Source organism: Trachypithecus francoisi, unplaced genomic scaffold, assembly GCF_009764315.1.
Source record: "Trachypithecus francoisi isolate TF-2019V2 unplaced genomic scaffold, Tfra_2.0 Lachesis_group1, whole genome shotgun sequence".
Lineage (NCBI taxonomy): Eukaryota > Metazoa > Chordata > Mammalia > Primates > Cercopithecidae > Trachypithecus > Trachypithecus francoisi.
The window spans coordinates 7,721,170-7,747,431 of record NW_022681454.1 but is presented as its reverse complement, the minus strand read 5'-3'; the positions used below and the strand labels follow the sequence as shown (position 1 = coordinate 7,747,431).

Sequence of the window (26,262 nt, the reverse complement as noted above, 5' to 3'; positions counted from 1 at the left end):
CACCTCTGTCATCTCATCTCAATGATGTCACTTGTACAATGTTGCAGGTGAATACCAGCAAGCTTTGGCCAACACGGGCTGGAACTCACTGACAAGGGGCAGGAAGATACTGCTTCTCAGCTCCCCATGGGCGGGCCTGCTTTGCTGGAACACGGCTCGGACACTGTAGGGCTATGCTTACCAAGGGGGTGCCCCATGGTGCAGTCTCTCTGTGTACGCTGACTGAGGAAACGTATTTTGGAACCAAGTAGCAAACTGTTTGAGCTTTGAGTGCTTACTCTTTAAGGGACTATGGAGAAATGCCAAATGCCAGTACTCGTGGCTACAGTGGCTCCCTAGGCTGGTAGGAAGTTGAATTCAGGTGCTGAATTCTGATACTGGCTGGCTCATTACCAGCTGTTTTACTCGAGGTTCTCTAGTGGAACAGAACCGATGGGGTGTAACTACATATATATATATAAGTTACCGGAGTTTGATTGATTTCATTGATTATATCATTATGAAAGCTGCCAAATCCAAATCTTTAGGATAAACAGTCAGGCTGGAGACTCAGGAAGAAGCTGAGGCTACAGATCAAGTCTGAAGGGCATCTGCTGCAGAATCCCCTCCTATCATGGGAAGTCACTCTTTTACTTCATTCAGGCCTTCAACAGATTGAGGAAATCCACCCATCTTACAGAGGGCAATCCTGTCTTCAGAGTCCACCAGTTTAATATCAACCCCACCCCAAAACACCTGCACAGACACATTCAGAATCATGTTTGACAAAAAAAATCTGGGCACCATGGCGCCGCCCAGTTGACACAGAAAACTATCCGTCACACCAGACAACCACGAACTCATTCCTGAAGCCCTTCTTGGGCCACTCTGCGCATCTCCACAATGGCCTGTGTTCCTCAGAAGAGAGATGGATGCTGATCACACAACCGTGATGAGCAGCATACTCAGTGCTTACCATGGAGTCTTTGTAACTGTCCATTAAGGCAAATACCACTCATCCCCACTGTACAGATGGGAAGTTGAGAAAACGACCAACGTAGGAACACGTGCCATGGCACATCTCATCTCTCTGAACTTCCACAGAGGCTGTGCCCTCTCCTGGTAACCCCCTTCTTTCTCCCCCTCCCCATACCTTCGTCCTCATGAGACCAACCCTTGGTGACTATGCTAAGGTTCAAATGCTACCTTTTCCAGATTGCCTTTCCTAAATCCCACATCTGGTTTAGGATCACCCTTCTGGGGTCCCTTAGCCCCATGTACTCACCTCTCCCATGTGTTTTCTAAATAGTAATGACTCATTCATTCAGCCACAATTATCAGCTAGGTGCCTGCTGTGTGCCAGACGCTGAGGATGATACAGTGAACATAAGAGAAAAATCCCTGTTGTCGTGGGGTTCACAGTAGGGGAAGTGAACAATATATGAATGAAGCAGGAAGCATGTCCTGTGATGGGAGCGCAGCAGAGAGGGAGGCTGGGGTGTTGGGGAGGGCTTTGCCCCTTCGCACAGGGAGGTCAGAGGTGGCTTAGCTGGTAACGTGGCCTGTGAGCAGAGCCTGAAGAAGACAGGGCCCCAAGACCTGTGGATGCCTGAGAAGAGCATTGTGGGTACAGGGAAGGAGCAGAAGTCACTGTGGGAAGTGGGAGGGGAACTGGGACTACGCCACTTAGGGCCTGGGGATCCACAGTGAAGGACTTTGGCCTTTACTCCTGCATATTGTCTGATTATCCCATTATTCCTCGGGTTCCCAGGAGAGAGTGATATCCTCATGGCTGACATGGTACCAGGCCCATGGCATGTACTTAATACATGTTTATTGACTGAAATATTCATCCAAATAAGAATTTTTCTTGAGACCAACTTTTGATCCCTCCAATGAGACCACCATTGATCAGAGCCTACATGGGATTTATGTGCTGTGAAAAGTCATAATTTGTATATCATTTGTGGTGGACTCAGCAGCAAGGGACAAAAAAACCTGCCTCATGGTGGCTTAAACAAAGAGGGGTTTATTTTTCCCACGTAACAAGAAATCTGAAGGCAGGAGGCTCCATGATAGCAGATTCAGCTTCTCTGAGACTTTCTTGGCCTCATGGTCACAAGGGGCTGCTGTTGTTCCAGACGTTACATCCGTGTTCAAGGTAGGAAGGACAGGAAGAAAGCTGGAGAAGAGAAAAAGGTGAGACCGTCTGTAGTTATTCTCTTTTATGCAGAAAGCAAGACTTTCCCTAGAAACCTCTAGCAAACTAACATGACCTTGGTTAGAACTGTGGCTGTTGCTGGCTGTAAGTGCGTATGGAATGGATCACATTGCTTTCTTGAAGTAAATGGTCCTGCTGTAAAGGAGAAAAGGGGAGGTTGCATATTAAGTAGTAAAAAGCTTCGCCTCCAAAGATAGTCTTCTTTCAGTGAATTATTTGAACAATAGTAGCCAGCTTGATCATATCTTTAGTAATCATATTTAATTCCGTTTTTCTTACCCCCCACCCACCCCAAATTGGTCATTTCCCAGAATCTTGTCCCTGCAAGCATAACCAGAGTCTTTTAATGTCACACTGTAGTGGTTTATTCATTCAACAGTTTTTGCTGTGTGCTACTCAAGCTGGGGGATGGTAGAGGCGGGCAGCACAGAGAAGAACTAGCCCAGTGTCTGCCTCAGGTCCCATTGATGGGGTAGAGTCAGACCCACAGCTGCCCAGCAAGCAAGATGAGAAGAGGGCAGCCCAGGCTTACTATGAAAGGATCCTTGAGACTTTGCACCCCATAGTCCTGGGTTTCTGGCACAGCTCTAGCCTCTCTGTTCTGTACTCGTCTGTTGGCCTGGAGCTTGGGTTGCCTGAGCTGCTAACCAGCGATTAGAGTCCTGACCATAAAGGATGCTGTGAAGACACCAAGCAAGGACTTTCTTGAAGATTCCAGTAAAATCCACCAGGCGCGGTGGCTCAAGCCTGTAATCCCAGCACTTTGGGAGGCCAAGATGGGCGGATCATGAAGTCAGGAGATCGAGACCATCCTGGCTAATATGGTGAAACCCTGTCTCTACTAAAAAATACAAAAAAAAAACTAGCCGGGCGAGGTGGCGGGCGCCTGTAGTCCCAGCTACTCGGGAGGCTGAGGCAGGAGAATAGCGTAAACCCGGAAGGCGGAGCTTGCAGTGAGCTGAGATCCAGCCACTGCACCACAGCCTGGGCAACAGAGGAAGACTCTGTCTCAAAAAAAAAAAAAAAAAAAAAAATCATTCTCAACTCGGGCTGTATTTCAGCCTTCGCTGGGGCACATCTAAAAAAATACAGAATCCCAGGGCCTCCCAGAGCTTTGGGTGTGCTGCAGAATCAACATCGTCAGCGCCCCGAATATACTGTAAAGTCAGGACTGTGACCACCGCGTGCAGGTGCGCTGCAGGTTCTCCGTATGCTCCAGCCGCCTTCTCCACTGACTCAGGATCCATTCCTAAATTTCTGATGCTCAGTGTGCTTGGCATGCCTTTCCTACAGCAAATCAGCTGAAATCCGTCCCATTAAGTTATAATTAATAATGATGACATCAGATCCTAATTGAATTAGACTAATGAGGAATGTTAATTGGGTGCTTGCCTTTTAGTAGCAGCTTGGGTGGCTTTGGCCAGATTGCTTGTTCTCACCTCATTAACTGTGATTTCCTGTAGAAGAGGGCTCTCAGCAGCCTTGCCAAGGACCCCAAACTTGGGCGAGGTGCCACTCGAGACGTAGCTCTTCTATTTTGAAGTTGAAGGTTCCCAGGATCTGGATAGAGTCTGCCATTGGTGACAAGTGTTCAGCCTCCTTCTAGAGCACCTGTTTTGAGCTCTGAGGCCAAAATGCAACATCAGTTTCAGCAGATCCCTCAATCACATGGTTGTCACGGGATTTTGGGCAGGGAGGTATGGAAGCCTCTCTTCCTACACTGTAAATATGGAGTCACTGAGGACCGCTGACCTGCTCTGGACCCTGTGGGATGTAATAGACCAGTGTGTATGAAATTCAGCTGCTTTGAGGATTCAGACTTGGAGGTCAGGGCCAGGGAAGCATTGAGGTCAGTCAGTGGCAGGCAAGGAGTGAGGCAGGAGAAGGTTTGCAGGGAGGGTATTCCAGGCAGAGTAAATGAAATATGCTAATGCAGAAAGGTGACACTTTCACACCTGTGAGCCTCTGAACAGGAACTGAGTTGACATGGCCTCTGTCTTCAGGGTGCTTGGAGTCTGACTGCCAGATCATAACAGGGGTTTATAATACAGTATGTCAAGCCTTACAGTAGAAACAGGACTTATGGCAGCTCGGTGGGAAGGGCAGCACATACAGCTTCGAGGATCAAAGGGAAGGTTCCGGAAGATGTAACGTCTGGACAGAGATGGAGCTAGCCAGTCTGGGAAGGCCAGACTGGGTGGCAGTAGGTCAGGGAAGGAGGTAACAAGGGCAGGAGAGGTTGGTACTAGAGAAAATCTACAAAGAAATTCTAAAGAGTTTGAGATAGAGTGAAGAGTGTGTGTGTGTGTGTGTGTGTGTGTGTGTGAGATGTTGGAGGGGACAAGGTCTTTGAATGCCAAGACCTCGACCTTGAACATTTTCTGAAGGCAAAAGAAGGCCCTTGCAGGCTTTCAGTCTTTGATTTTTCAGACATTCTCACCAGGCAAAAGGACATCTACAGAGACCAGAGCAGAGGTGGGGTGGCCAGTTTGGAAGCTTTCAGTGAATTCTCCCTATTTCTGAAATTCCAAACATTAAACCTTAAAATACCAGAAATCACTCTAGTTACAGGGAACCCATGGAGAGAGGACACTTTGCCAGAGGCTCAGGGTTTGGGTCCAGGCATCAGTCTGCCGCTTACTCCACCAGCCTGTGTTTTCTGCTTCTTCACATGGGCCACATGCTGTGGCTCTTGCCGCTCTGTCCCATGGAGACCTGACTGTGGACCTGGGAGGGGTGGCTCTGTAGACCCATTTCACAGTGGAGGAGACTGAGGACCACAGAGTGTTTGGCCAGGTTATTTAGCCACTGGTGGGTGGCAGTGGTGGACACTTACAGATTGTGATAGCTTCCTAAACCAGGTGGCTTAAAACAATGGAAATGTATTACCTTACAGTTTTGAAGGCCAGAAGTCTTGAATCTAGCTGTGGGCAGGGTAGTTTCCTTCTAGAGACTCTGAAGGTGGGTCTGTCCCATGCTGTCACCCAGCTTCTGGTGCTGCTGGCCAGCCTCGGCATTCCTTGGCTTGTAGATTGATCACTCCAGCCTCTGCATCCGTCCTCACGTAGCCTTCACCCTGGATGTGTCTCCTCCTCTTCCCTTATAAGGACGCTCGTCATTTAATTTGGGCCCATCCTAATCCAGGATGAGCTCATCCTGAGATCCTTAACTATTATATCTGCAAAGACCCTTATCCAAATAAGGGCACTGTCTTGATCTGCCTGGGCTGCTGTCACACATGCCATAGACTGGGTGTCTTAAAGAACAGAGATTTATTTCTCCCGTTTCTAGAGGCTCCAAGTCCCAGATTAAGGCAGCAGCACGGTCAGATTCTGGAGTGAGCCCTTTTCCAGGCTGCAGACTGCAGGCTGCAGGCTGCTAGCTTCACACCGTATTAGCACAGGGTGAACAGCAGGAGCTTTGATGAGCAGAATGAGGCTCAGAGACAGTAGGCGACTTGCCTGTGGTCACACAGCAAAGAGCTGGAATTTAAGCCCTGCTCAGAGTAGCCCCTGAGCTCAAACTCTCTGTGACTCTAACTCCCAGGAAGACTCTTGTCTCCACTCAGTGCATTAGATATAACTTGGCTCTTTTTTTTTTAAGCCTTTATCTGCTGGTCAGTTTAATTCAGTTGTTGTTACCAACCCTTCTTGGTCAGTGAGGAAGCAAGTCCAGAGGGGCCAGGATTTGTGCACAGCCCCACTCATAGTCTGCAAGAGGGCTAGGCTCAGAGCCCAGCTCTGCTGACCCCTGGTCTAGCCCTCTTTACTCTGTGTTCCTGAGAAACGGAATGCTTCTGAGGTGCCCTAGAGAGCATGTGGTCTTAGCCCTCAATTTACCGAGGAGGTCGCCAAGGTCCAGATGATTAATGGATCCCAGCCGCACTCAGGGCTCTACATCAATCTGGCCAAGACCCCTGATCCTTGGTCTCTCTTATTTGCAAATCAGAACTTCCAGGCTGCATTCAATATCCTGTACCAACCGCCTGCTTTTGCTTAAATTGAAAAGTCAAACCTCCAAGCTCTATTGAAATCATTAGTTCTTCTTTGAAAGGCAGTTTTAATTTTGGAGAATCTCTTCCAGTTCCTAAAATGTCTCTGAGCTGAGGTGAGAGCCATCCCTTGAAACCCAGGAGTGCCATGGATATCTTTATCTGAAGGGACGCGGTCCCGGGGGCGCTGCGCAGACTCTCATCCCAGTCTAAGCTTTTCACAGTGATGCAGTCAGCTGACAGTCAGGTCCCAGCCCTGCAGAGGCAGTGCCCGCCGTCTCTTCTGAGAAGGCAAATGAGAAGTGAGAGAGATGACAAATTCTAATTAGTGGGATTATCCTCCCACGACATGTCTGGCTTCAGATGTGGGTCTCAGGGCCTGGTGCCCGGGGCCTTCAGAAGTCTTTGCTTGGATTCCCACAAAGCCAGGACCCCTGAGGTACGTTTGCACATCATACCTTTGCCTCCTTGCATTTTATATTCTCACCTTCACTACTGGAAATGGGTGTTCCGTGGGCCTTCAACCTCATGCCGCAAATTTTACTCTGGAAAGAACATCTTTTTGGAGATTTCATGAAACATGCTATTTAATTGAGATGCAGTTGACATTTTATCATCCCTCAGTGCCGCCTGGCACTCCCACTTCTCGGTCCTGTTTAGTTTCACCCCAGTGGTGCCGGGTGAGTTTTGCTGACTCAGTTCAGACATATGCTGAGACTGAGGCCAAGAGAGGCAGCAAGAACCAAAGCCGGAGTCGGAATTCAGGCTTCTGCCATCATACTGTATCTGCCTCGAATAGATTTGCAACGTGTCAGAGCTGAATGGGGTCCAGTTTTCAACAGAAGAGAGGCTATGATGCCAGGAGAAAACCCTGAGCTCCTTCACTGGGTCCTCAGGCCGACGGTGTTATTGCTGGCATTTTCCAGCATGTCCCGTTTCTCAGGGAGGCCGCGCTGTGGTTGAAAAGTGAGAGCTGGGGAAGCAGAGAGCCCAGGTTGGAGTTGAGCCTTCAGAAAGCACTAAAACCTTTCTAGGCCTCACTTTCCTTTCTCTGTAAAGCAGGGATAGTAATAGTCATTGTCCTTGATGGAACGGTGTCCCACTCCCTCCAAATTCAAGTCCTCTTGGAACCTCAGAATGTGGCCTTATTTGGAAATGGCATCATTGTAAGTCTAATTAGTTAAGATGAAGTCATACTAGATTAGGGTAGGCCCTAAGTCTACACTGACTGGTGTCCTTATAAGAAGATGAATGACGCAGAGACATAGGGGAGGATGCCATGTGACAACGGAGGCTAGGACGGACGTGCTGCAGCTGTAAGCCAAGGGTTGCTGGAGCACCAGTCGCTGCAGCTGTAAGCACCAGGGGTTGCTGGAGCTGCTCCACTCTGGAAGAGGCAGGGGAGGATACCCGCAGGAGCCTTCAGAGGGGGCAGGGCCCTGTCGACACCTGGTTTTGGACTTCAGCCCTCAGAACTATGAGCCAATACATTTCTGTTATTTAAGCCCCCCAGTTTGAGGTACTGTTATAGCAACCTGAGGAACCAACACAATCCCTCCTCGAGGTGTTGGAAAGATTAACTCATACAATCCTTGCTAACTGTCCAAGGAACCAATACAGTCCTTCCTTGGGGTGTTGGGAAGACTAACTCATACAATCCTTGTTAACTGTCCATGCCACATGGTGCATGTCAGTCCTGCTGACTTTTCCTGCCATGCTTGCTGTGTCTCCTCGGCTCCATGCCCTCCTTTGCAGGGTTCCCTTTCCTTCGAAGCCTCTTCTTTCACCCATACCATCTTCCCATCCTTTAGAGCTCGCCCCCCGGTTTTGATCCTGCAGAGAGCCTTCTCTGACAGCTCCCATCCTCCCACCCTGCCCCCAACTGCCCCCAGGTAAGGCAGTCACTCAAAAGTCCAGGCCGTATGGATTTGAACCCCCACCCTGCCACTTGGTGGTTTGTTGAACTCTGAACAAGTTAATTAGTACACTTGGGGCTATAGCTTCCTCATGCTTTATCCGTAAGGTTCTTATAGGGATTCAGTGAGATGATTAAGGAGATAATTTGCTCAGTGTCTGGCCTGCAGTAGAGTGTTCAATACAGGACCACTGCCATCATAGCTGTTCACAGCTTCTCCTGTGCTCCTCCAGAATCCATGTGCCTGAGTTTGGGGTTCTCCAGAATCAGGCTCCAAGGCAAGGATTTGAGGACAGGGCATGGGAGAGGCAAAGAGAACACAGGGAAGGATAGGAAGGGAGACAGCCAGGAAAGGGTGTGCTGTCAAGCCTGTTACCTCACTGCGGGGCTGGGCAAACGTACAAACTCCAGGAGCCAGTGTAAAACACCGGCCTCAGCCTCATCCCAGGTGATGGGCAAGGGAGGGGGGTACTGATATTCCAGTTTCTAACAGTCATGGATTGAGTGTTGCTCTGAGGACATTAATTCCCTGGCTTGGGTGGTCTGCTGCATGGGCAGCAAAGTGGGCCCTACTGGCAAAAGAGAGTCCTCAGGGAGAGAAATGCAGGACTGGTAGATGGAAGTCAGGCAGGTGGGTGCAGAAGTAGGAAAGGTGAGGAGATTTCAGGTGGGCACAGACAGAGTCTGCAACACTTGTGCATGCCACACATCTCAGGGTTATAGTCACTGGTGCTTTTTGCTTTTATCTATTTTCCTCATGGGCTGTGAGCCCCTTGAGGGCAGGCCTGCTTCTTCTGTCTTCTGTGTTTGCATCTCCTCTTTCAGCCCTTAGTACCTGGCCAGTGCTCATGTAAATATTTAATAAACTGGTGAATCTGGTCCAACTCCTCCATTTTGCAGTTGCAGAGAGGTTGTGGCTCACTTAGCAGAGCTGCTCCACTAGCAGATTTTAAGAACAGGGACGTGAATCCAGAAGCAAAAATGCAGTGTGGGGTGGCTTTTCTCCTGTGTCTTCCTTTTCCATTGTTGGCCTGAATGTTCTGCCCTTTGGCTGTTGCTCAGGTATGCATCGTGCAGAAGCGAGACACTAAGAAAATGTATGCAATGAAGTACATGAACAAGCAGAAGTGCATCGAGAGGGATGAGGTTCGGAATGTCTTCCGGGAGCTGCAGATCATGCAAGGGCTGGAGCACCCCTTCCTGGTCAATCTATGGTGAGTGTGGCTCCATCCAGGGCTCCTATGGGGAGCCAAATGCAAATTTGAAGGACTCTTCTGCATTGTAAAGAGAAAGGGATGAAATATTCTGGGTTCGGTTCTTCTTCACTATTTTGTAGAATACGTTTTCTGATGAAGTCTGTAGGCATATGTTTCATTTTCATTTTAATTCTGTCCTCTTATCTGATGAATCAGAGTGGAAAATAAATGGAGAAAGGTTTTGTGTATTTGAGAAGATATGTGGAAAGTGATAAGAGAATGCCAAAGATAGGCTACTAAAGGGAGTGGGGAGCTCAGTGTTTCAGAAAGTCACAGCCGTAGAGCTGATGGCAGGAAGGGCCCCTGGGAACCAGTATTCTACTTCAGTACAGGTGGCTGCCCATCACGGAAGTACCAAATTCGGAATTGTCAATCCAGCCCCCAAAACCTGCCATGACCCATGTTTCAGAACTCTCACTCCAAGCCATCTTTGGCTATTATCCTCACTTTAAATTTGCATCCTAGAAACACATCCTGTCGGTGGTTCCCTGCCTCTGTGCTTTTGCGTGTGAACTCTCTTCCTAAAACACTCACGTCCCCATCTCCAGTGTCCCCTAACCAACCCTTGTGCATTCCTGGCACCCAGCTTAGGAAACTCTTAGGTCAAGAGCCCTTGAAGACCCACAGGCCAGCTGAGTGCCCCTCATGACCTCAGTCTTGTCCTGTGTTTGACCTAACACCATCTTTATCACCGCGGACCCAGATTATGGGGTTACTTCTCTGTCCTCACACAGAAATTGCTTGTTTCTGGGAGTCTAACACAGTATCTGATACCTTGGAGGGACTTAGCAAGTGTTTCCTAAGCTGGATTGTGTTGAAGGGGAGAGGGAGAACAGGCTGCTTTAGGAAACGAATTCTGACCGTTTCATTCAGCGGCTCAGTTGACCCACTGACCTTAAGAGCTGGCACGGCCACCCCGGAGGGGTAAGTCTAGCTTTGCACATACTTGACCACCACTGATTTCGGTTGCTCTGCACACTTAGAAGCACTTTGAACGTTGAATGATAGCAGGACAAAGAGGAACACAGATTGTCCCATTTGAGAAAATCAAGGTGTGCGTGCCAGGTGCCACAGACGTGGGCATTGCCATGGAGAAAACCCAAACCAAATCTTGTCTGCCGGAGTCTCAGTATCCACTGAGAGTTCCTTGTGTCTGTGCACAGTGATCTAAACACTTTGATTGTTTGGGATAAATAAACCCCTTCATGTTTTGATTGCTATGCAAGGGAATTTTCTAAAGTGAATCTTTAATCCAAACAGCAACATATGTTCCTGGCAAAATATAGAGAATAAAATACATAAGAAAACAATTATTACCCAGAATCTCTTCAGGCTCAGATTAAATTTTCATGTGTAATTATTTTTACACTCCTTTTCTTGTATTTTTTCATATAAATGACATATAACTGTATGTGTTGTTGATATATAAACATTCAGATAAATTTTATATTCTGTTTTTTATTTCTGAATTAATATCTGGCAGGAGCACTATCTCCTTATTACTGCAAACTTTTTGTAAATCATTTTTAATGGCTACATAATATTCCACTAAGGAAAAGCACAATAAACCATCTAATGAAACCTTCATTCTGTCACGTAGGTTACTTGGGCTGTTTCTAATTATTTTGCCAATGTAAATACTTCTGAGATGAATATCTCTGAACCTGAAGTTTTTTAGGTGGGACTCCTTTAGGTGGACTAAGATCAGATGCCTAGTGGAGCTTGTATGATGTGTGTTAAAGGAGAGGAATGTGTTGCAGCAGCCTTTTCTTAGGCACCATTTTTTTTTTTTTTTGAGATGAAGTTTCACTCTTGTCACCCAGGCTGGAGTGCAATGGTACAATCTCAGCTCACTGCAATCTCCACCTCCAAGGTTTAAGTGATTCTCCTGCCTCAGACTCCAAAGTAGCTGGGATTACAAGCTCTCACCACCACACCTGGCTAATTTTTATATTCTTAGTAGAGACGGGATGTCACCACATTGGCCAGGCTGGTCTCAAACTCCTGACCTCAGGTGATCTGCCCACCTCAGTCTCCGAAAGTACTGGGATTACAGGCATAAGCCACTATGCCTGGCCTTAGGCACCATTTCTTGATCCTCTGTTCATGGTCTAGCGACAGATGCCCTTTGGTTACATGACAGGGCTGGTTATATAAGAAAATTATCTGCAAATGTCAGCCTTTGGTGGCTTTGTATTTTATTTCCATCATAAGCAAGAAAGGGGCGAGCCTACTGCTTGACTTTGGAGTCACCCCTCAGACTCTCTGGGCCTCAGCTTCCTCACTTGTCATAATGACGTAATAATACCTTGTTTACTGCTAGGACTGTTTTGAGAATTAACTGAAAAGAAGACATGAAAGTATATTTTCTGTAAGTAAAACTGTTTTTCACTGTAAGAGGTTATATATGTGTGTATGTGTTTTGAACTAGTTCACTCTCCTACTGCTATAAAGAACTGCCCAAAACTGGGTAATTTATAAAGGAAAGTTTAATTGACTCACAGTTGCACATGACTGGGGAGGCCTCAGGAAACTTACAGTCAGGGCAGAAGGCAAAGGAGAAGCAGGCATCTTCTTCACAGGGCAGCAGGATGGAGTGAGTGCCAGTGGGGAAAATGCCAGACACTTATAAAACTATCTAATCTTGTGTTAACTCAGTATCACAAGAACAGCATAGGGGAACCACCCTCATGATTTAATTACCTCCCACCAGGTCCCTCCCATGACATGTGGGCATTATAGGGATTACAGTTCAAGATGAGACTTGGGTGGGGACACAGCCAAACCATATCATTCTGCCCCTGGTTGCTCTCAGATTTCATGTCCTCACATTTCAAAACACAATCATGCCTTCCCAGCAGTCCCCCAAAGTCTTAACTTATTCCAGCCTTAACCCAAAAGTCCAAGTGCAAAGTCTCATCAGAGACAAGACAAGCACCTTCCACCTATGAGTTTGTAAAATCAAAAGCAAGTTAGTTACTTCCTAGATACAATGGGAGTACAGGCATTAGGCAAATATACCCATTCCAAATGGGAGAAATTGGCCAAAACAAGGGGGCTACAGGCCCCACACAAGTCGAAAATCCAATAGGGCAGTTATTAAACCTTAAAGTTCCAAAATGATCTCCTTTGACTTCATGCCTCACATCCAGGTCACGATGATGCAAGGCTTGGGCTCCCTAGGACTTGGGCAGCTCTGCCTCTGTGGCTTTGCAGGGTACAACCTCCTTCCCAGCTGCTTTCACAGATGGCATTGAGTATCTGTGATTTTCCAGGTGCATGGTGCAAGTTGTCAGTGTATTTGCCATTCTGGAGTCTGGAGGACAGTGGCTGTCTTCTCATAGCTCCACTAGGCAGTACCCCAGTGGGGACTCTGTGTGGGGGCTCTGCTCCCTCATTTCCCTCCTGCACTGCCCTAGCAGAGGTTCTCCATGAGGGCTCTGCCCCTGCAGCAGACTTCTGCTTGGACATCCAGGTGTTTCTGTACATCCTGTGAAATCTAGGCAGAGGTTCACAAACCTCAATTCTTGATTTCTATGCATCTGTAGGCCCAACACTACATGTAAGCCACCAAGGTTTGCGGCTTGCACACTCTGAAGCAACAGCCTGAGCTGAACCTTTGGCCTTTTATAGCTACAGCTGGGACACAGGGCACCAACTTTCAAGACTGCACAAAAAGCAAGGCTCTGGGCCTGGCCCATGAAACCATTTTTCCCTCCTAGGCCTACGGGCCTGTGATGGGAGGGGCTGCTGTGAAGGTTTCTGACATGTCCTGGAGACATTTTCCCCATTGTCTTGGTGATCAGCATTTGGCTCCTCATTACTTATGCAAATTTCTACAGCCGGCTTGAATTTCTTCCCAGAAAATGGGTTTTTCTTTGCTATCACGTTGTCAGTCTTCAAATTTTCCAAACATTTATGCTCTGCATCCTCTTGAACATTTTGCTGTTTAGAAATTTATTCCAACAGATACCCTAAATCATCTCTCTCAAGTTCAAAGTTTCACAGATCTCTAGGGCAGGGGTAACATGCTGACAGTCTCTTTGCTAAAGCATAGCAAGAGTGACCTTTACTCCAGTTCCAAACAGGCCCTCATCTCCATCTAAGACTACCTCAGCCTGGACTTAATTGCCCATATCACTATCAGCATTTTGGGTAAAACCAACCAGTCTCTAGGAGTTTCCAACTTTCCCACATCTTCCTGTCTTCTTCTGAGCCCTCCAATCTGTTGCAACCTCTGCCTGTTACCCAGTTACAAAGTTGCTTCCACATTTTTGGGTGTCCTTATAGCAGTGCCCTACTACCTTGGTACCAATGTACTGTATTCATCAGTTCTCTAATACTGCTATGAAGAAATATCTGAGACTGAATAATTTATAAAGAAAAGAGGTTTAACTTACAGTTCTGTATTGCTGGCGAAGCCTCAGGAGACTTACAATCATGACAGAAGGCAAAGAAGAAGCAGGCGCCTTCTTCACAGGGCAGCAGGATGGAGTGAGTGCCAGTGGGGAAAATGCCAGATGCTTATAAAACCATCAGGTCTTATGAGAGCTCACTCACTCACTATGACGAGAACAGCATGGGGGAAGTTGCCCCATGATTCAAATACATCTCACTGGGTTCCTCCCATGAGGCATGGGGATTGTGGGGATTATAATTCAAGATGAGATTTGGGTGCAGACACAGCCAAACCATATCAGCCATATCAGATAAAGAGGTGTATCTATCACTTATTTATATACTAGCCACCTATTATCATATACACATGCCTATATGTATGATGCATAGATGATAGATAAATACATAGATGATAGACCAACGATAGATGGATATATTAGATAGATGATAGATAAATGATAGGCTAGATTAACAGATGATAGAGATGATAGATGATTAATGAATGAATAGATGACAGCTAAATAGATAGATGATTGATAGGTAGATTGATAGACGATGGCCCTTCAAGCTACAAGTTAAAAGGAGAAAGGTCACCAGATCATTGGTCAGTACTCAGAACTTTGCACACTACAGGGGTCAGGATTTATTTTGTTATGAAGGAGAAAAACCTAAACTTGCTTAAGCACAAAAGGGAACTGGCTTTCATAACTAAAACGTTTAGACTGAGAGCTGATGTTGGTCTTGTTCTGCCTTCTTTTGCTTTCCCCTGTGTTATTGCTTTCCCCTGTGTTAGCTTTGTTTTCAGAGCCAGGAGTCACACTGAGTCCTGGCAAGTCCCATTTCTCCTGCCAGCTGAACAGCTGCAGCAGAGGCTGAGGCTTGTGGGCAGTGACAGACCTGGCTTGGGTCACACGCCCATTCCTGACACAGTGGAGGACGGTGCAGGAGGTTTATCCCATTGAGTCTCATGGACAGGCAGTGAGGGAAGGAGATCTCCAGAGAGAAATTCACAGCTGTTTCCAGAAGAAAACAAGTAGAGTCTGTGCGGCTCCAGGACGGGTGCCTGCTACCCACATGCACGTGTCCTTATCCAGGATGGACTCCCTATCAGCCCTGATCATTTCTTTACTTTTTTTTTTTTCTTTTCAATAAATGTTCATTTTTATTATGTCTATAACCTTCTAATCAAAGAGAGCATTGTAAATCTTTTTTTTTTCCATCAATTCGTCATTTATATCAGGTATAACTCCCAATGCAATCCCTCCCCCCTCCCCCCTCCCCATGATAGGCCCCGATGTGTGATGTTCCCCTTCCCGAGTCCAAGTGATCTCATTGTTCAGTTCCCACCTATAAGTGAGAACATGTGGTGTTTGGTTTTCTCCTCTTGTGATAGTTTGCTAAGAATGATGGTTTCCAGCTGCATCCATGTCCCTACAAAGGATGCAAGCTCATCCTCTTTTATGGCTGCATAATATTCCATGGTGTATATGTGCCACATTTTCTTAATCCAGTCTGTCACAGATGGACATTTGGGTTGATTCCAAGTCTTTGCTATTGTGAATAGTGCCGCAATAAACATGCGTGTGCATGTGTCTTTATAGCAGCATGATTTATAATCCTTTGGGTATATACCCAGTAGTGGGATGGCTGGGTCATATGGTACATCTAGTTCTAGATCCTTGAGGAATTGCCATACTGTTTTCCATAATGGTTGAACTAGTTTACAATCCCACCAACAGTGTAAGTGTTCCTATTTCTCCACATCCTCTCCAGGACCTGTTGTTTCCTGACTTCTTAATGATTGCCATTCTAACTGGTGTGAGATGGTATCTCTTTGTGGTTTTGATTTGCATCTCTCTGATGGCCAGTGATGATGAGCATTGTTTCATGTGTCTGTTGGCTGTATGAATGTCTTCTTTTGAGAAATGTCTGTTCACATCCTTTGCCCACTATTTGATGGGGTTGTTTGTTTTTTTCTTGTATATTTGTTTGAGTTCTTTGTAGATTCTGGATAATAGCCCTTTGTCAGATGAGTAGATTGCAAAAATTTTCTCCCATTCTGTAGTTTGCCTGTTCACTCTGATGGTAGTTTCTGTTGCTGTGCAGAAGTTCTTTAGTTTAATTAGATCCCATTTGTCAATTTTGGCTTTTGCTGCCGTTGCTTTTGGTGTTTTAGACATGAAGTTCTTGCCCATGCCTATGTCCTGAATGGTACTACTTAGATTTTCTTCTAGGGTTTTTATGGTATTAGGTCTAACATTTAAGTCTCTAATCCATCTTGAATTAATCTTCGTGTAAGGAGTAAGGAAAGGATCCAATTTCAGCTTTCTACTTATGGCTAGCCAATTTTCCCAGCACCATTTATTGAATAGGGAATCCTTTCCCCATTTCTTGTTTCTCTCAGGTTTGTCAAAGATCAGATGGCTGTAGATGTGTGGTATTATTTCTGAGGACTCTGTTCTGTTCCATTGGTCGATATCTCTGTTTTGGTACCAGTACCATGCTGTTTTGGTTACTGTAGCCTTGTAGTATAGTTTGAAGTCAGGTAGCGTGACGCCTCCAGCTTTGTCCTTTTGACTTAGGATTGTCTTGGCAATGCGGGCTCTTTTTTGGTTCCATATGAACTTTAAAGCCGTTTTTTCCAATTCTGTGAAGAAAGTCATTGGTAGCTTGATGGGGATGGCATTGAATCTATAAATAACCTTGGGCAGTATGGCCATTTTCACGATATTGATTCTTCCTGTCCATGAGCACGGTATGTTCTTCCATTTGTTAGTGTCCTCTTTGATTTCACTGAGCAGTGGTTTGTAGTTCTCCTTGAAGAGGTCCTTGACATCCCTTGTAAGTTGGATTCCTAGGTATTTTGTTCTCTTTGAAGCAATTGTGAATGGAAGTTAATTCATGATTTGGCTCTCTGTTTGTCTGTTAGTGGTGTATAAGAATGCTTGTGATTTTTGCACATTAATTTTGTATCCTGAGACTTTGCTGAAGTTGCTTATCAGCTTAAGGAGATTATGGGCTGAGACAATGGGGTTTTCTAAATACACAATCATGTCATCTGCAAACAGGGACAATTTGACTTCTTCTTTTCCTAACTGGATACCCTTGATTTCTTTCTCTTGCCTGATTGCCCTAGCCAGAACTTCCAACACTATGTTGAATAGAAGTGGTGAGAGAGGGCATCCCTGTCTTGTGCCAGTTTTCAAAGGGAATTTTTCCAGTTTGTGCCCATTCAGTATGATATTGGCTGTGGGTTTGTCATAAATAGCTCTTATTATTTTGAGGTACGTTCCATCAATACCGAATTTATTGAGCGTTTTTAGCATGAAGGGCTGTTGAATTTTGTCAAAAGCCTTTTCTGCATCTATTGAGATAATCATGTGGTTCTTGTCTTTGGTTCTGTTTATATGCTGGATTACGTTTATTGATTTGCGAATGTTGAACCAGCCTTGCATCCCAGGGATGAAGCCCACTTGATCATGGTGGATAAGCTTTTTGATGTGCTGCTGAATCCGGTTTGCCAGTATTTTATTGAGGATTTTGGCATCGATGTTCATCAGGGATATTGGTCTAAAATTTCTTTTTTTGTTGTGTCTCTGCCAGGCTTTGGTATCAGGATGATGTTGGCCTCATAAAATGAGTTAGGGAGGATTCCCTCTTTTTCTATTGATTGGAATAGTTTCAGAAGGAATGGTACCAGCTCCTCCTTGTACCTCTGGTAGAATTCGGCTGTGAATCCATCTGGTCCTGGACTTTTTTTGGTGGGTAGACTATTAATAATTGCCTCAATTTCAGAGCCTGCTATTGGTCTATTCAGGGATTCAACTTCTTCCTGGTTTAGTCTTGGAAGAGTGTAAGTGTCCAGGAAATTATCCATTTCTTCTAGATTTTCTAGTTGATTTGCGTAGAGGCATTTATAGTATTCTCTGATGGTAGTTTGTATTTCTGTGGGGTCGGTGGTGATATCCCCTTTATCATTTTTTATTGCGTCTATTTGATTCCTCTCTCTTTTCTTCTTTATTAGTCTTGCTAGCGGTCTGTCAATTTTGTTGATCTTTTCAAAAAACCACTCCTGGATTCATTGATTTTTTGGAGGGTTTTTGTGTCTCTATCTCCTTCAGTTCTGCTCTGATCTTAGTTATTTCTTGCCTTCTGCTAGCTTTTGAATGTGTTTGCTCTTGCTTCTCCAGTTCTTTTAATTGTGATGTTGGAGTGTCAATTTGAGATCTTTCGTGCTTTCTCTTGTGGGCATTTAGTGCTATAAATTTCCCTCTACACACTGCTTTAAATGTGTCCCAGAGATTCTGGTATGTTGTATCTTTGTTCTCATTGGTTCCAAAGAACATCTTTATTTCTGCCTTCATTTTGTTATGTACCCAGTAGTCATTCAGGAGCAGGTTGTTCAGTTTGCATGTAGTTCAGCGGTTTTGATTGAGTTTCTTAGTCCTGAGTTCTAGTTTGATTGCACTGTGGTCTGAGAGACAGTTTGTTATAATTTCTGTTCTTTTACATTTGCTAAGGAGTGCTTTACTTCCAATGATGTGGTCAATTTTGGAATAAGTGCGATGTGGTGCTGAGAAGAATGTATATTCTGTTGATTTGGGGTGGAGAGTTCTATAGATGTCTATTAGGTCCGCTTGGTGCAGAGATGAGTTCAATCCTGGATATCCTTGTTAACTTTCTGTCTCATTGATCTGTCTAATGTTGACAGTGGAGTGTTGAAGTCTCCCATTATTATTGTATGGGAGTCTAAGTCTCTTTGTAAGTCTCTAAGGACTTGCTTTATGAATCTGGGTGCTCCTGTATTGGGTGCATATATATTTAGGAGAGTTAGCTCTTCCTGTTGAATTGATCCCTTTACCATTATGTAATGGCCTTCTTTGTCTCTTTTGATCTTTGATGGTTTAAAGTCTATTTTATCAGAGACTAGGATTGCAACCCCTGTTTTTTTTGTTCTCCATTTGCTTGGTAGATCTTCCTCCATCCCTTTATTTTGAGGCCATATATTTCTCTGCATGTGAGATGGGTCTCCTGAATACAGCAGACTGATGGGTCTTGACTCTTTATCCAGTTTGCCAGTCTGTGTCTTTTAATTGGAGCATTTAGTCCATTGACATTTAAGGTTAATATTGTTATGTGTGAACTTGATCCTGCCATTATATTAACTGATTATTTTGCTCGTTAGTTGATGCAGTTTCTTCCTAGCCTCGATGGTCTTTACATTTTGGCATGTTTTTGCAATGGCTGGTACCGGTTGTTCCTTTCCGTGTTTAGTGCTTCCTTCAGGGTCTCTTGTAAGGCAGGCCTGGTGGTGACAAAATCTCTCAGCATTTGCTTATCTGTAAAGGATTTTATTTCTCCTTCACTGATGAAACTTAGTTTGGCTGGATATGAAATTCTGGGTTGAAAATTCTTTTCTTTTAGAACGTTGAGTATTGGCCCCCACTCTCTTCTGGCTTGTAGAGTTTCTGCCGAGAGGTCTGCTGTTAGTCTGATGGGCTTCCCTTTGTGGGTAACCCGACCTTTCTCTCTGGCTGCCCTTAAGATTTTTTCCTTCATTTCAACTTTGGTGAATCTGGCAATTATGTGTCTTGGAGTTGCTCTTCTCGAGGAGTATCTTTGTGGTGTTCTCTGTATTTCCTGAATTTGAATGTTGGCCTGCCCTACTAGGTTGGGGAAGTTCTCCTGGATGATATCCTGAAGAGTGTTTTCCAACTTGGTTCCATTTTCCCCCTCACTTTCAGGCACCCCAATCAGACGTAGATTTGGTCTTTTTACATAATCCCATACTTCTTGCAGGCTTTGTTCATTTCTTTTTCTTCTTTTTTCTTTTGGTTTCTCTTCTCGCTTCATTTCATTAATTTGGTCCTCAATCGCTGATACTCTTTCTTCTAGTTGATCGAGTCGGTTACTGAAGCTTGTGGATTTGTCACGTATTTCTCGTGTCATGGTTTTCATCTCTGTCATTTCATTTATGACCTTCTCTGCATTAATTATTCTTGCTATCAATTCTTCCACTCTTTTTTCAAAATTTTTAGTTTCTTTGCACTGGGTACGTAATTCCTCCTTTAGCTCTGAGAAGTTTGATGGACTGAAGACTTATTCTCTCATTTCGTCAAAGTCATTCTCTGCCCAGCTTTGATCCGTTGCTGGCGATGAGCTGCGCTCCTTTGCAGGGGGAGATGCGCTCTTATTTCTTGAGTTTCCAGCTTTTCTGCCCTGCTTCTTCCCCATCTTCGTGGTTTTATCTGCCTTTGGTCTTTGATGATGGTGACGTACTAATGGGGTTTTGGTATAGGTGTTCTTCCTGTTTGATAGTTTTCCTTCTAATAGTCAGGACCCTCAGCTGTACGTCTGTTGGAGATTGCTTGAGGTCCACTCCAGACCCTGTTTGCCTGGGTATCAGCAGCAGAGGTTGCAGAAGATAGAATATTGCTGAACAGCGAGTGTACCTGTCTGATTCTTACTTTGGAAGCTTCCTCTCAGGGGTGTACTCCACCCTGTGAGGTGTGGGGTGTCAGACTGCCCCTAGTGGGGGATGTCTCCCAGTTAGGCTACTCAGGGGTCAGGGACCCACTTGAGCAGGCAGTCTGTCCGTTCTCAGATCTCAACCTCCATGTTGGGAGATCCACTGCTCTCTTCAAAGCTGTCAGACAGAGTCGTTCGCGTCTGCACAGGCCTCTGCTGCTTCCCCTTTTGTTGTTTAGCTGTGCCCTGTCCCCAGAGGTGGAGTCTACAGAGACAGGCAGGTTTCCTTGAGCTGCTGTGAGCTCCACCCAGTTCGAGCTTCCCAGCGGCTTTGTTTACCTACTTAAGCCTCAGCAATGGCCAGCGCCCCTCCCCCAGCCTCACTGCTGCCTTGCGGTTAGATCGCAGACTGCTGTGCTAGCAATGAGGGAGGCTCCGTGGCCGTGGGACCCTCCCGGCCAGGTGTGGGTATATTCTCCTGGTGTGCCCGTTTGCTTAAAGCGCAGTATTGGGGTGGGAATTACCCGATTTTCCAGGTGTTGTGTGTCTCAGTTCCCCTGGCTAGGAAAAGGGATTCCCTTCCCCCTTGCGCTTCCCAGGTGAGGCAATGCCTCGCCCTGCTTCAGCTCTTGCTGGTCGGGCTGCAGCAGCTGACCAGCACCGATTGTCCGGCACTCCCCAGTGAGATGACCCCAGTACCTCAGTTGAAAATGCAGAAATCACTGGTCTTCTGTGTCGCTCGCCCTGGGAGTTGGAGACTGGAGCTGTTCCTATTCGGCCATCTTGCTCCGCCCCCCAGCCCTGCTCATTTCTCAGAGACAGAAAGCAGGGCCCCAAGCAGTTCACTGTCTTGCCTGAACCATGTGATTTGCAATTCAGACTCAGACAGACCCACCATGCCCTAATGCTTCCAGTTCTTACAGGTAGCTGACCACTAATATCTCCGGGGCACTTGATATGTGTCTTCCTGAACTTCTTCAATTCTCCCCACAGCTCTTTTCATTTCCTACTATTATCCCACTATTTTTGGTCCCATTTTACAGATCAGGCAACTGAATCATGCCACTAGTAAGTGGAGGAGGTGGTACATGAAGCCAGGCTGTCTGGTTTCATGGCCCACTCTGGTCACCTCCCTACCACAGCTGCTGTGATGGGGCCCTAGCCCCTCCCTGCTTGGCACCACACCCTACCTCTTCCCTGATGGATCTCTTCCAGCTGTGCTAGTCTTTGGTGGCCTCTCTCACCCCTACTGGAAGAGGACACAGTGTGGAATTGCCTGTCGGGGTCATAAGGACACCACCAGTTTATATTAATGATACATCAGCTTTTCATCACTTTATATGGAGGGTGAATTATTGCAGCCTTGGAAATCCCGACTGTACACCTTCTCATTGTTCTGTTTTGCTGACATGCTCTGTAACTGGCAGAGGCAAAGGCCTGCATTGATTAATTTCCATAGCAGTTTTGCCTCTAAAGAATGAATGATTTGTGCTCCTAAGCCTGTGATGACCCAAGTGGAGTTGTCAAGTGCAATATTTTCACTTGTTCTAATGCAAAGCTGTTTTACTCTCTTGGGTTTAAGACAACGAAGGCAAAGGAGAGAGGAAAAGAAAAGCCATGCCCCAGAGAGTGAGGGTGGCCCAGTAGTGGGAGCCCTGGTGGAATGGGTGTGGCAGAGGAGGAAAGTTGAGGGAAGAAAAGCAGTGTGAGTGTTTCAACACTTTGGCTCTAAGGTCTGACCTCCCAGATTCTCATCCTAGCTCTGCCTCTTGATGGCTATGATGCTGCTATGGACCAAATTGTGTCCCCCTGCCTCAAATTCATATGTTGAAACCCTAGCCCCCAATATCACTGTATCTGGAGACAGGGTCTTTAAGAGGTAATTACAGCTAAATGAAGTTATAACAGTGAGGCATTAATCTGATTGGACTGTGGTCTTATAAAAAGAAGAGAGAAAGATGGATAGTGAGAGAGAGACATACACACAGAGAGAGAGAGAGATCTCATTGAGGATGCAACAAGAAAGTTGCCCCTGCTGGCACCCTGAGCTCAGATATCCAGCTTTTAGAACTGTGAGAAATAAATTTCTGTTGCTGGAGGCCCCCAATCTATGGCTTTTTGTATGGTAACCTAAGGTGACTAATAAAGGTCACCACTGTTAACTGCCATTACAGGCATACGTCAGAAATATTGCAGATTCAGTATCAGACCACAATGAAGCAAATGTCACAATAAAGGAAGTCACACAATTTTTTGGTTTTCAGTGCATATAAAAGTTGTTTATACTGTAGTCGATTAAGTGTGCAATAGGATTATGTCTAAAAAACAATATACATGCCATAATTTAAAAATACTTTATTGCTAAAAATGCTAATGATTATCTGAGTCTTCAACAAGTTTTAATCTTTTTGCTGGTGGAGTGTCTCGCCTTGATGTTGACGGCTGCTGACTGATCAGAGCGGTGATTGCTGTGGCAACTTCCTAAATTAAGACAACAATGAAGTGTGCCACAATGATTAACTCTTCCTTTGACGGAAGATTTCTTTGTAGCATGGGATGCTATTTGATGGCATTTTACCTATGGTAGAACTTCTTTCAAAAATAGAGTCAATCGTTTAAAATCCTTTAAAACTCTGCTCCTGATTTCTTAACGAATTTTATGTGATATTCTAAATCCTTTGAATTGGTTCAGAAATATTCATGGCATCTTCATATGGAGTAGTTTCCATCTTCAGAAACTTTCTTTGTTCATTCATAAGAATCAGCTCCTCACCCATTCAAGTTTGGCCATGAGACTGCAACCGTTCAGTGTTATCTTCCGGCTCTACTTCTAATTTTGGTTCTCTTGCTACTTCCACCACATCTGCAGTAACTCCCTCCACTGAAGTCTTGAACCTCTCAAAGTCACCCATGAAGGTTGGAATCAGTTTCTCCTAAACTCCTGTTAGTGGTGATATTTTGACCTCCCATGAATCACAGATGTTCTTATGGCATCTAGAATGGCAAATTCTTTCCAGAAGATTTTCAGTTTACTTTGCCCAGATCCATCAGCAGAATCATGATCACTGGCAGCTGTAGCCTTACAAAATATCCTTTGTTTTTTCTTTTTTTTTTTTTTTTTGAGACGGAGTCTTGCCCTGTCACTCAGGGTGGAGTGCAGTGGCATGATCTTGGCTCACTGCAACCTCTGCCTCCCGGGTTCAAGTGATTCTCCTGCCTCAGCCTCCTGAGTAACTGGGACTACAGGTGGCCGCTACCATGCCCAACTATTTGTATTTTTAGTAGAGACGGGGTTTCACCACGTTGGCCAGGCTGGTCTTGAACTTCTGACCTCAGGTAATCTGCCTGCCTCGACCTCTCAAAGTGCTAGGATTACAGATGTCAGCCACCGCGCCCAGCCCCAAAATGTGCTTTTTAAATAATAAGACGTGAAGGTCAAGGTTACTCCTTGATCCACGGTCTGCAGGTTAGATGTTATGTTGGCAGGCATGGAAAGAACGTTCATGTCCTTGTGCATCTCCGTTAGAGTTCTTGAGTGACCAGGTGTATTGTCAAGAAGCAGTAATATTGTGAAAGGAATCTTGCTTTCTGAGCAGTGGTATTGTTTTCTCAATAGTGAGCTTAAAATATTTAGAAAACCATTCTGTAATCAGATGTGCTGTCTTCCAGGCTTTGTTGTTCCATTTATAGAACACAAGCAGAATACATTTAGCAGAATTCTTAAGGGCCCTGGGATTTTTGGAATGGTAAGTGAGCATTGGCTTCAACTTAACGTCACCAGCTGCGTTAGCCCCTAGCAAGAGTCAGCTTGTTTTTTGAAGTTTTAAAACCAGGCATTGGCCGGGCATGGTGGCTCATGCCTGTAGTCCCAGCACATTGGGAACCTGAGGCGGGCAGATCATCGGAGGTCAGGAGTTCAAGACCAGCCTGACCAGCATGGGGAAACCCTGTTTCTACTAAAAATACAAAATTAGCCGGGCGTGGTGGTGCGTGCCTGTAATCCCAGCTACTGGAGAGGCTGAGGCAGGAGAATCGCTTGAACTCAGGAAGTAGAGGTTGTGGTAAGCTGAGATCACGCCACTGCACTCCAGCCTGGGCAACAAGAGCAAAATTCCGTCTCAAAAAAAAAAAAAAAATTAAATTAAAAAATAAAATAAAACCAGCCATTGACTTCTTTATAGATGTAAAACTCCTAGATAGCATCTACCTCCAACACTTTTATGAAGTGAGATGGGGGGTGGCCAGTGATTGGAGCATTCAGAACACACACAACATTTATTAAGTTCACCTTCTTATATAAGTATAAGGTTGTTTTGTTTAATTGAAAAAGCTGTTGTTTGGTGTAGCCACCTTTGTCAATGACCTTAGCAGGATATTCTAGGTAACTTGGGACAGCTTCTCCGTCAGCGCTTCCTGCTTCACTTTGCATTTTTATGTACCGGAAACAGCCTTTTTCCTCTTTAAACCTCCTGAACCAACCTCTGCTACCTTTCAGCTTTTCTTCTGCAGCTTCCTCTCCTCTCTCAGCCTTCATAAAATTGAAGAGAGTTAGAAACTTGCTCTGGATTAGGCTTTTGGCTTAAGGGGATGTTGTGGCGAGTTTGGTTTTCTTTGCAGACCACTCCAACTTTCTCCATATTAGCAATAAGACTGTTTCTCTTCTTTATCATTGGTGTGTTCACTGGGGTAGCACTTTTAACTTCTTTCAGTAACTTTTTCTCTGCATTCGAAACTTGGCTAACTGCTCGGCGAAAGAGTCCCCAGCTTTTAGCCTATCTTGGCTTTTGACATGCCTTCCTCACTAAGCTTAATCATTTCTAGCTTTTGATTTAAATTGAGAGACGGGAATCTTCCTTTCACTTGACCACTCAGAGGCCATTGTAGTGTTATTACTTGGCCTAATTGCAGTATTGTGTCTCGGGGAATAGGGAGACCCAAGGGGCGGGAGATAGATAGGGGAACGACCAGTGATGGAGCATTCAGAACATGCACAATATTTATTGATTACATTTACCTTTTTATATGTGTGCAGCTCATGATGCCCCAAAACAATTGCAGTAGTAATATCAAAGATCATTGATCACTTTGGGAGGCTGAGGCGGGCGGATCACTTGAGGTCAGGAGTTCCAGAACAGTCTGGCCAACATGGTGAAATCCCGTCTCTACCAAAAATACAAAAATTAGCTGGGCATGGTGGCGCACGCCTGTAATCCCAGCTACTCTCGGGAGGCTGAGACAAGAGAATTGCTTGAACCCGGGAGGCGGAGGTTACTGTGAGCCAAGATTGCAGCACTGCACTCCAGCCTGGCAACAGAGCGAGACTCCGTCTCAAAAAAAAAAAAAAAAGAAAACAAAGATCACTGCCACAACAAATATCATAATAATGAAAAAGGTCGAAATATTCCAGGAATTATCAAAATGTGACAGAGACACAGAGTGAGCATGTGCTGTTGGAAAACATGGCACCGATGGACGTGCTTGATGCAGGGTTGCCACGCATCTCCGCTTTGTAAAATATGCAGTATCTGCTAAGTGCTGTCAAGAGAAGCACAGGAAAATGAGGTGTGCCAGTATTGGCACTTGTCCATTGAGGCTGGCTTCTGGCTAGTTGAGCACCTGAAGTGAGGTTGCTCCACGTTTCCGTGTGACTGTGTGTTCTCTCCTCCTCCTCCAGCGTCAGACGTGAGGACACGGACTTTTGGAAAATGTGTCTTGCGTTTTTAGCGTTAGACTGTTATCCTGATTGAATGTTAATGGGTCAGTAGTTCATTCATATGTTCGGAACATATTTTCAAATTCCATTTCTACTTATCTAATTGACTGTATTTACTAGACTCACTGTTAATCTGTTTTGTTTAAAATTGGAGGGGGGAGGCATCTGTCCCTGTCTACTGCCTAAATAGCCGAGAGAATGAATGAACATTCTCAGAATGAGAACAGATGTCAGAACTTAGTTTAAATGGTTCTCAGGGCAATGTAGATTTCTAGAATCATCTTTGAGTAGCAATGGACGGAGTCCATACATGGATATTTA

At 45.3% G+C, this 26,262-nt stretch overlaps 1 protein-coding gene across 1 annotated transcript in view; it reads left to right on the top strand.

The window, feature by feature from the left end:
* The window catches only part of STK32B (serine/threonine kinase 32B), a 438,704-nt gene that overhangs the window by 107,084 nt on the left and 305,358 nt on the right, over positions 1–26,262 (top strand). The window contains exon 3 of the mRNA XM_033213721.1: positions 9,169–9,320. Within this exon, the coding sequence (XP_033069612.1) occupies positions 9,169–9,320 (152 nt within the window). The remainder of the gene's footprint in view (positions 1–9,168; positions 9,321–26,262) is intronic.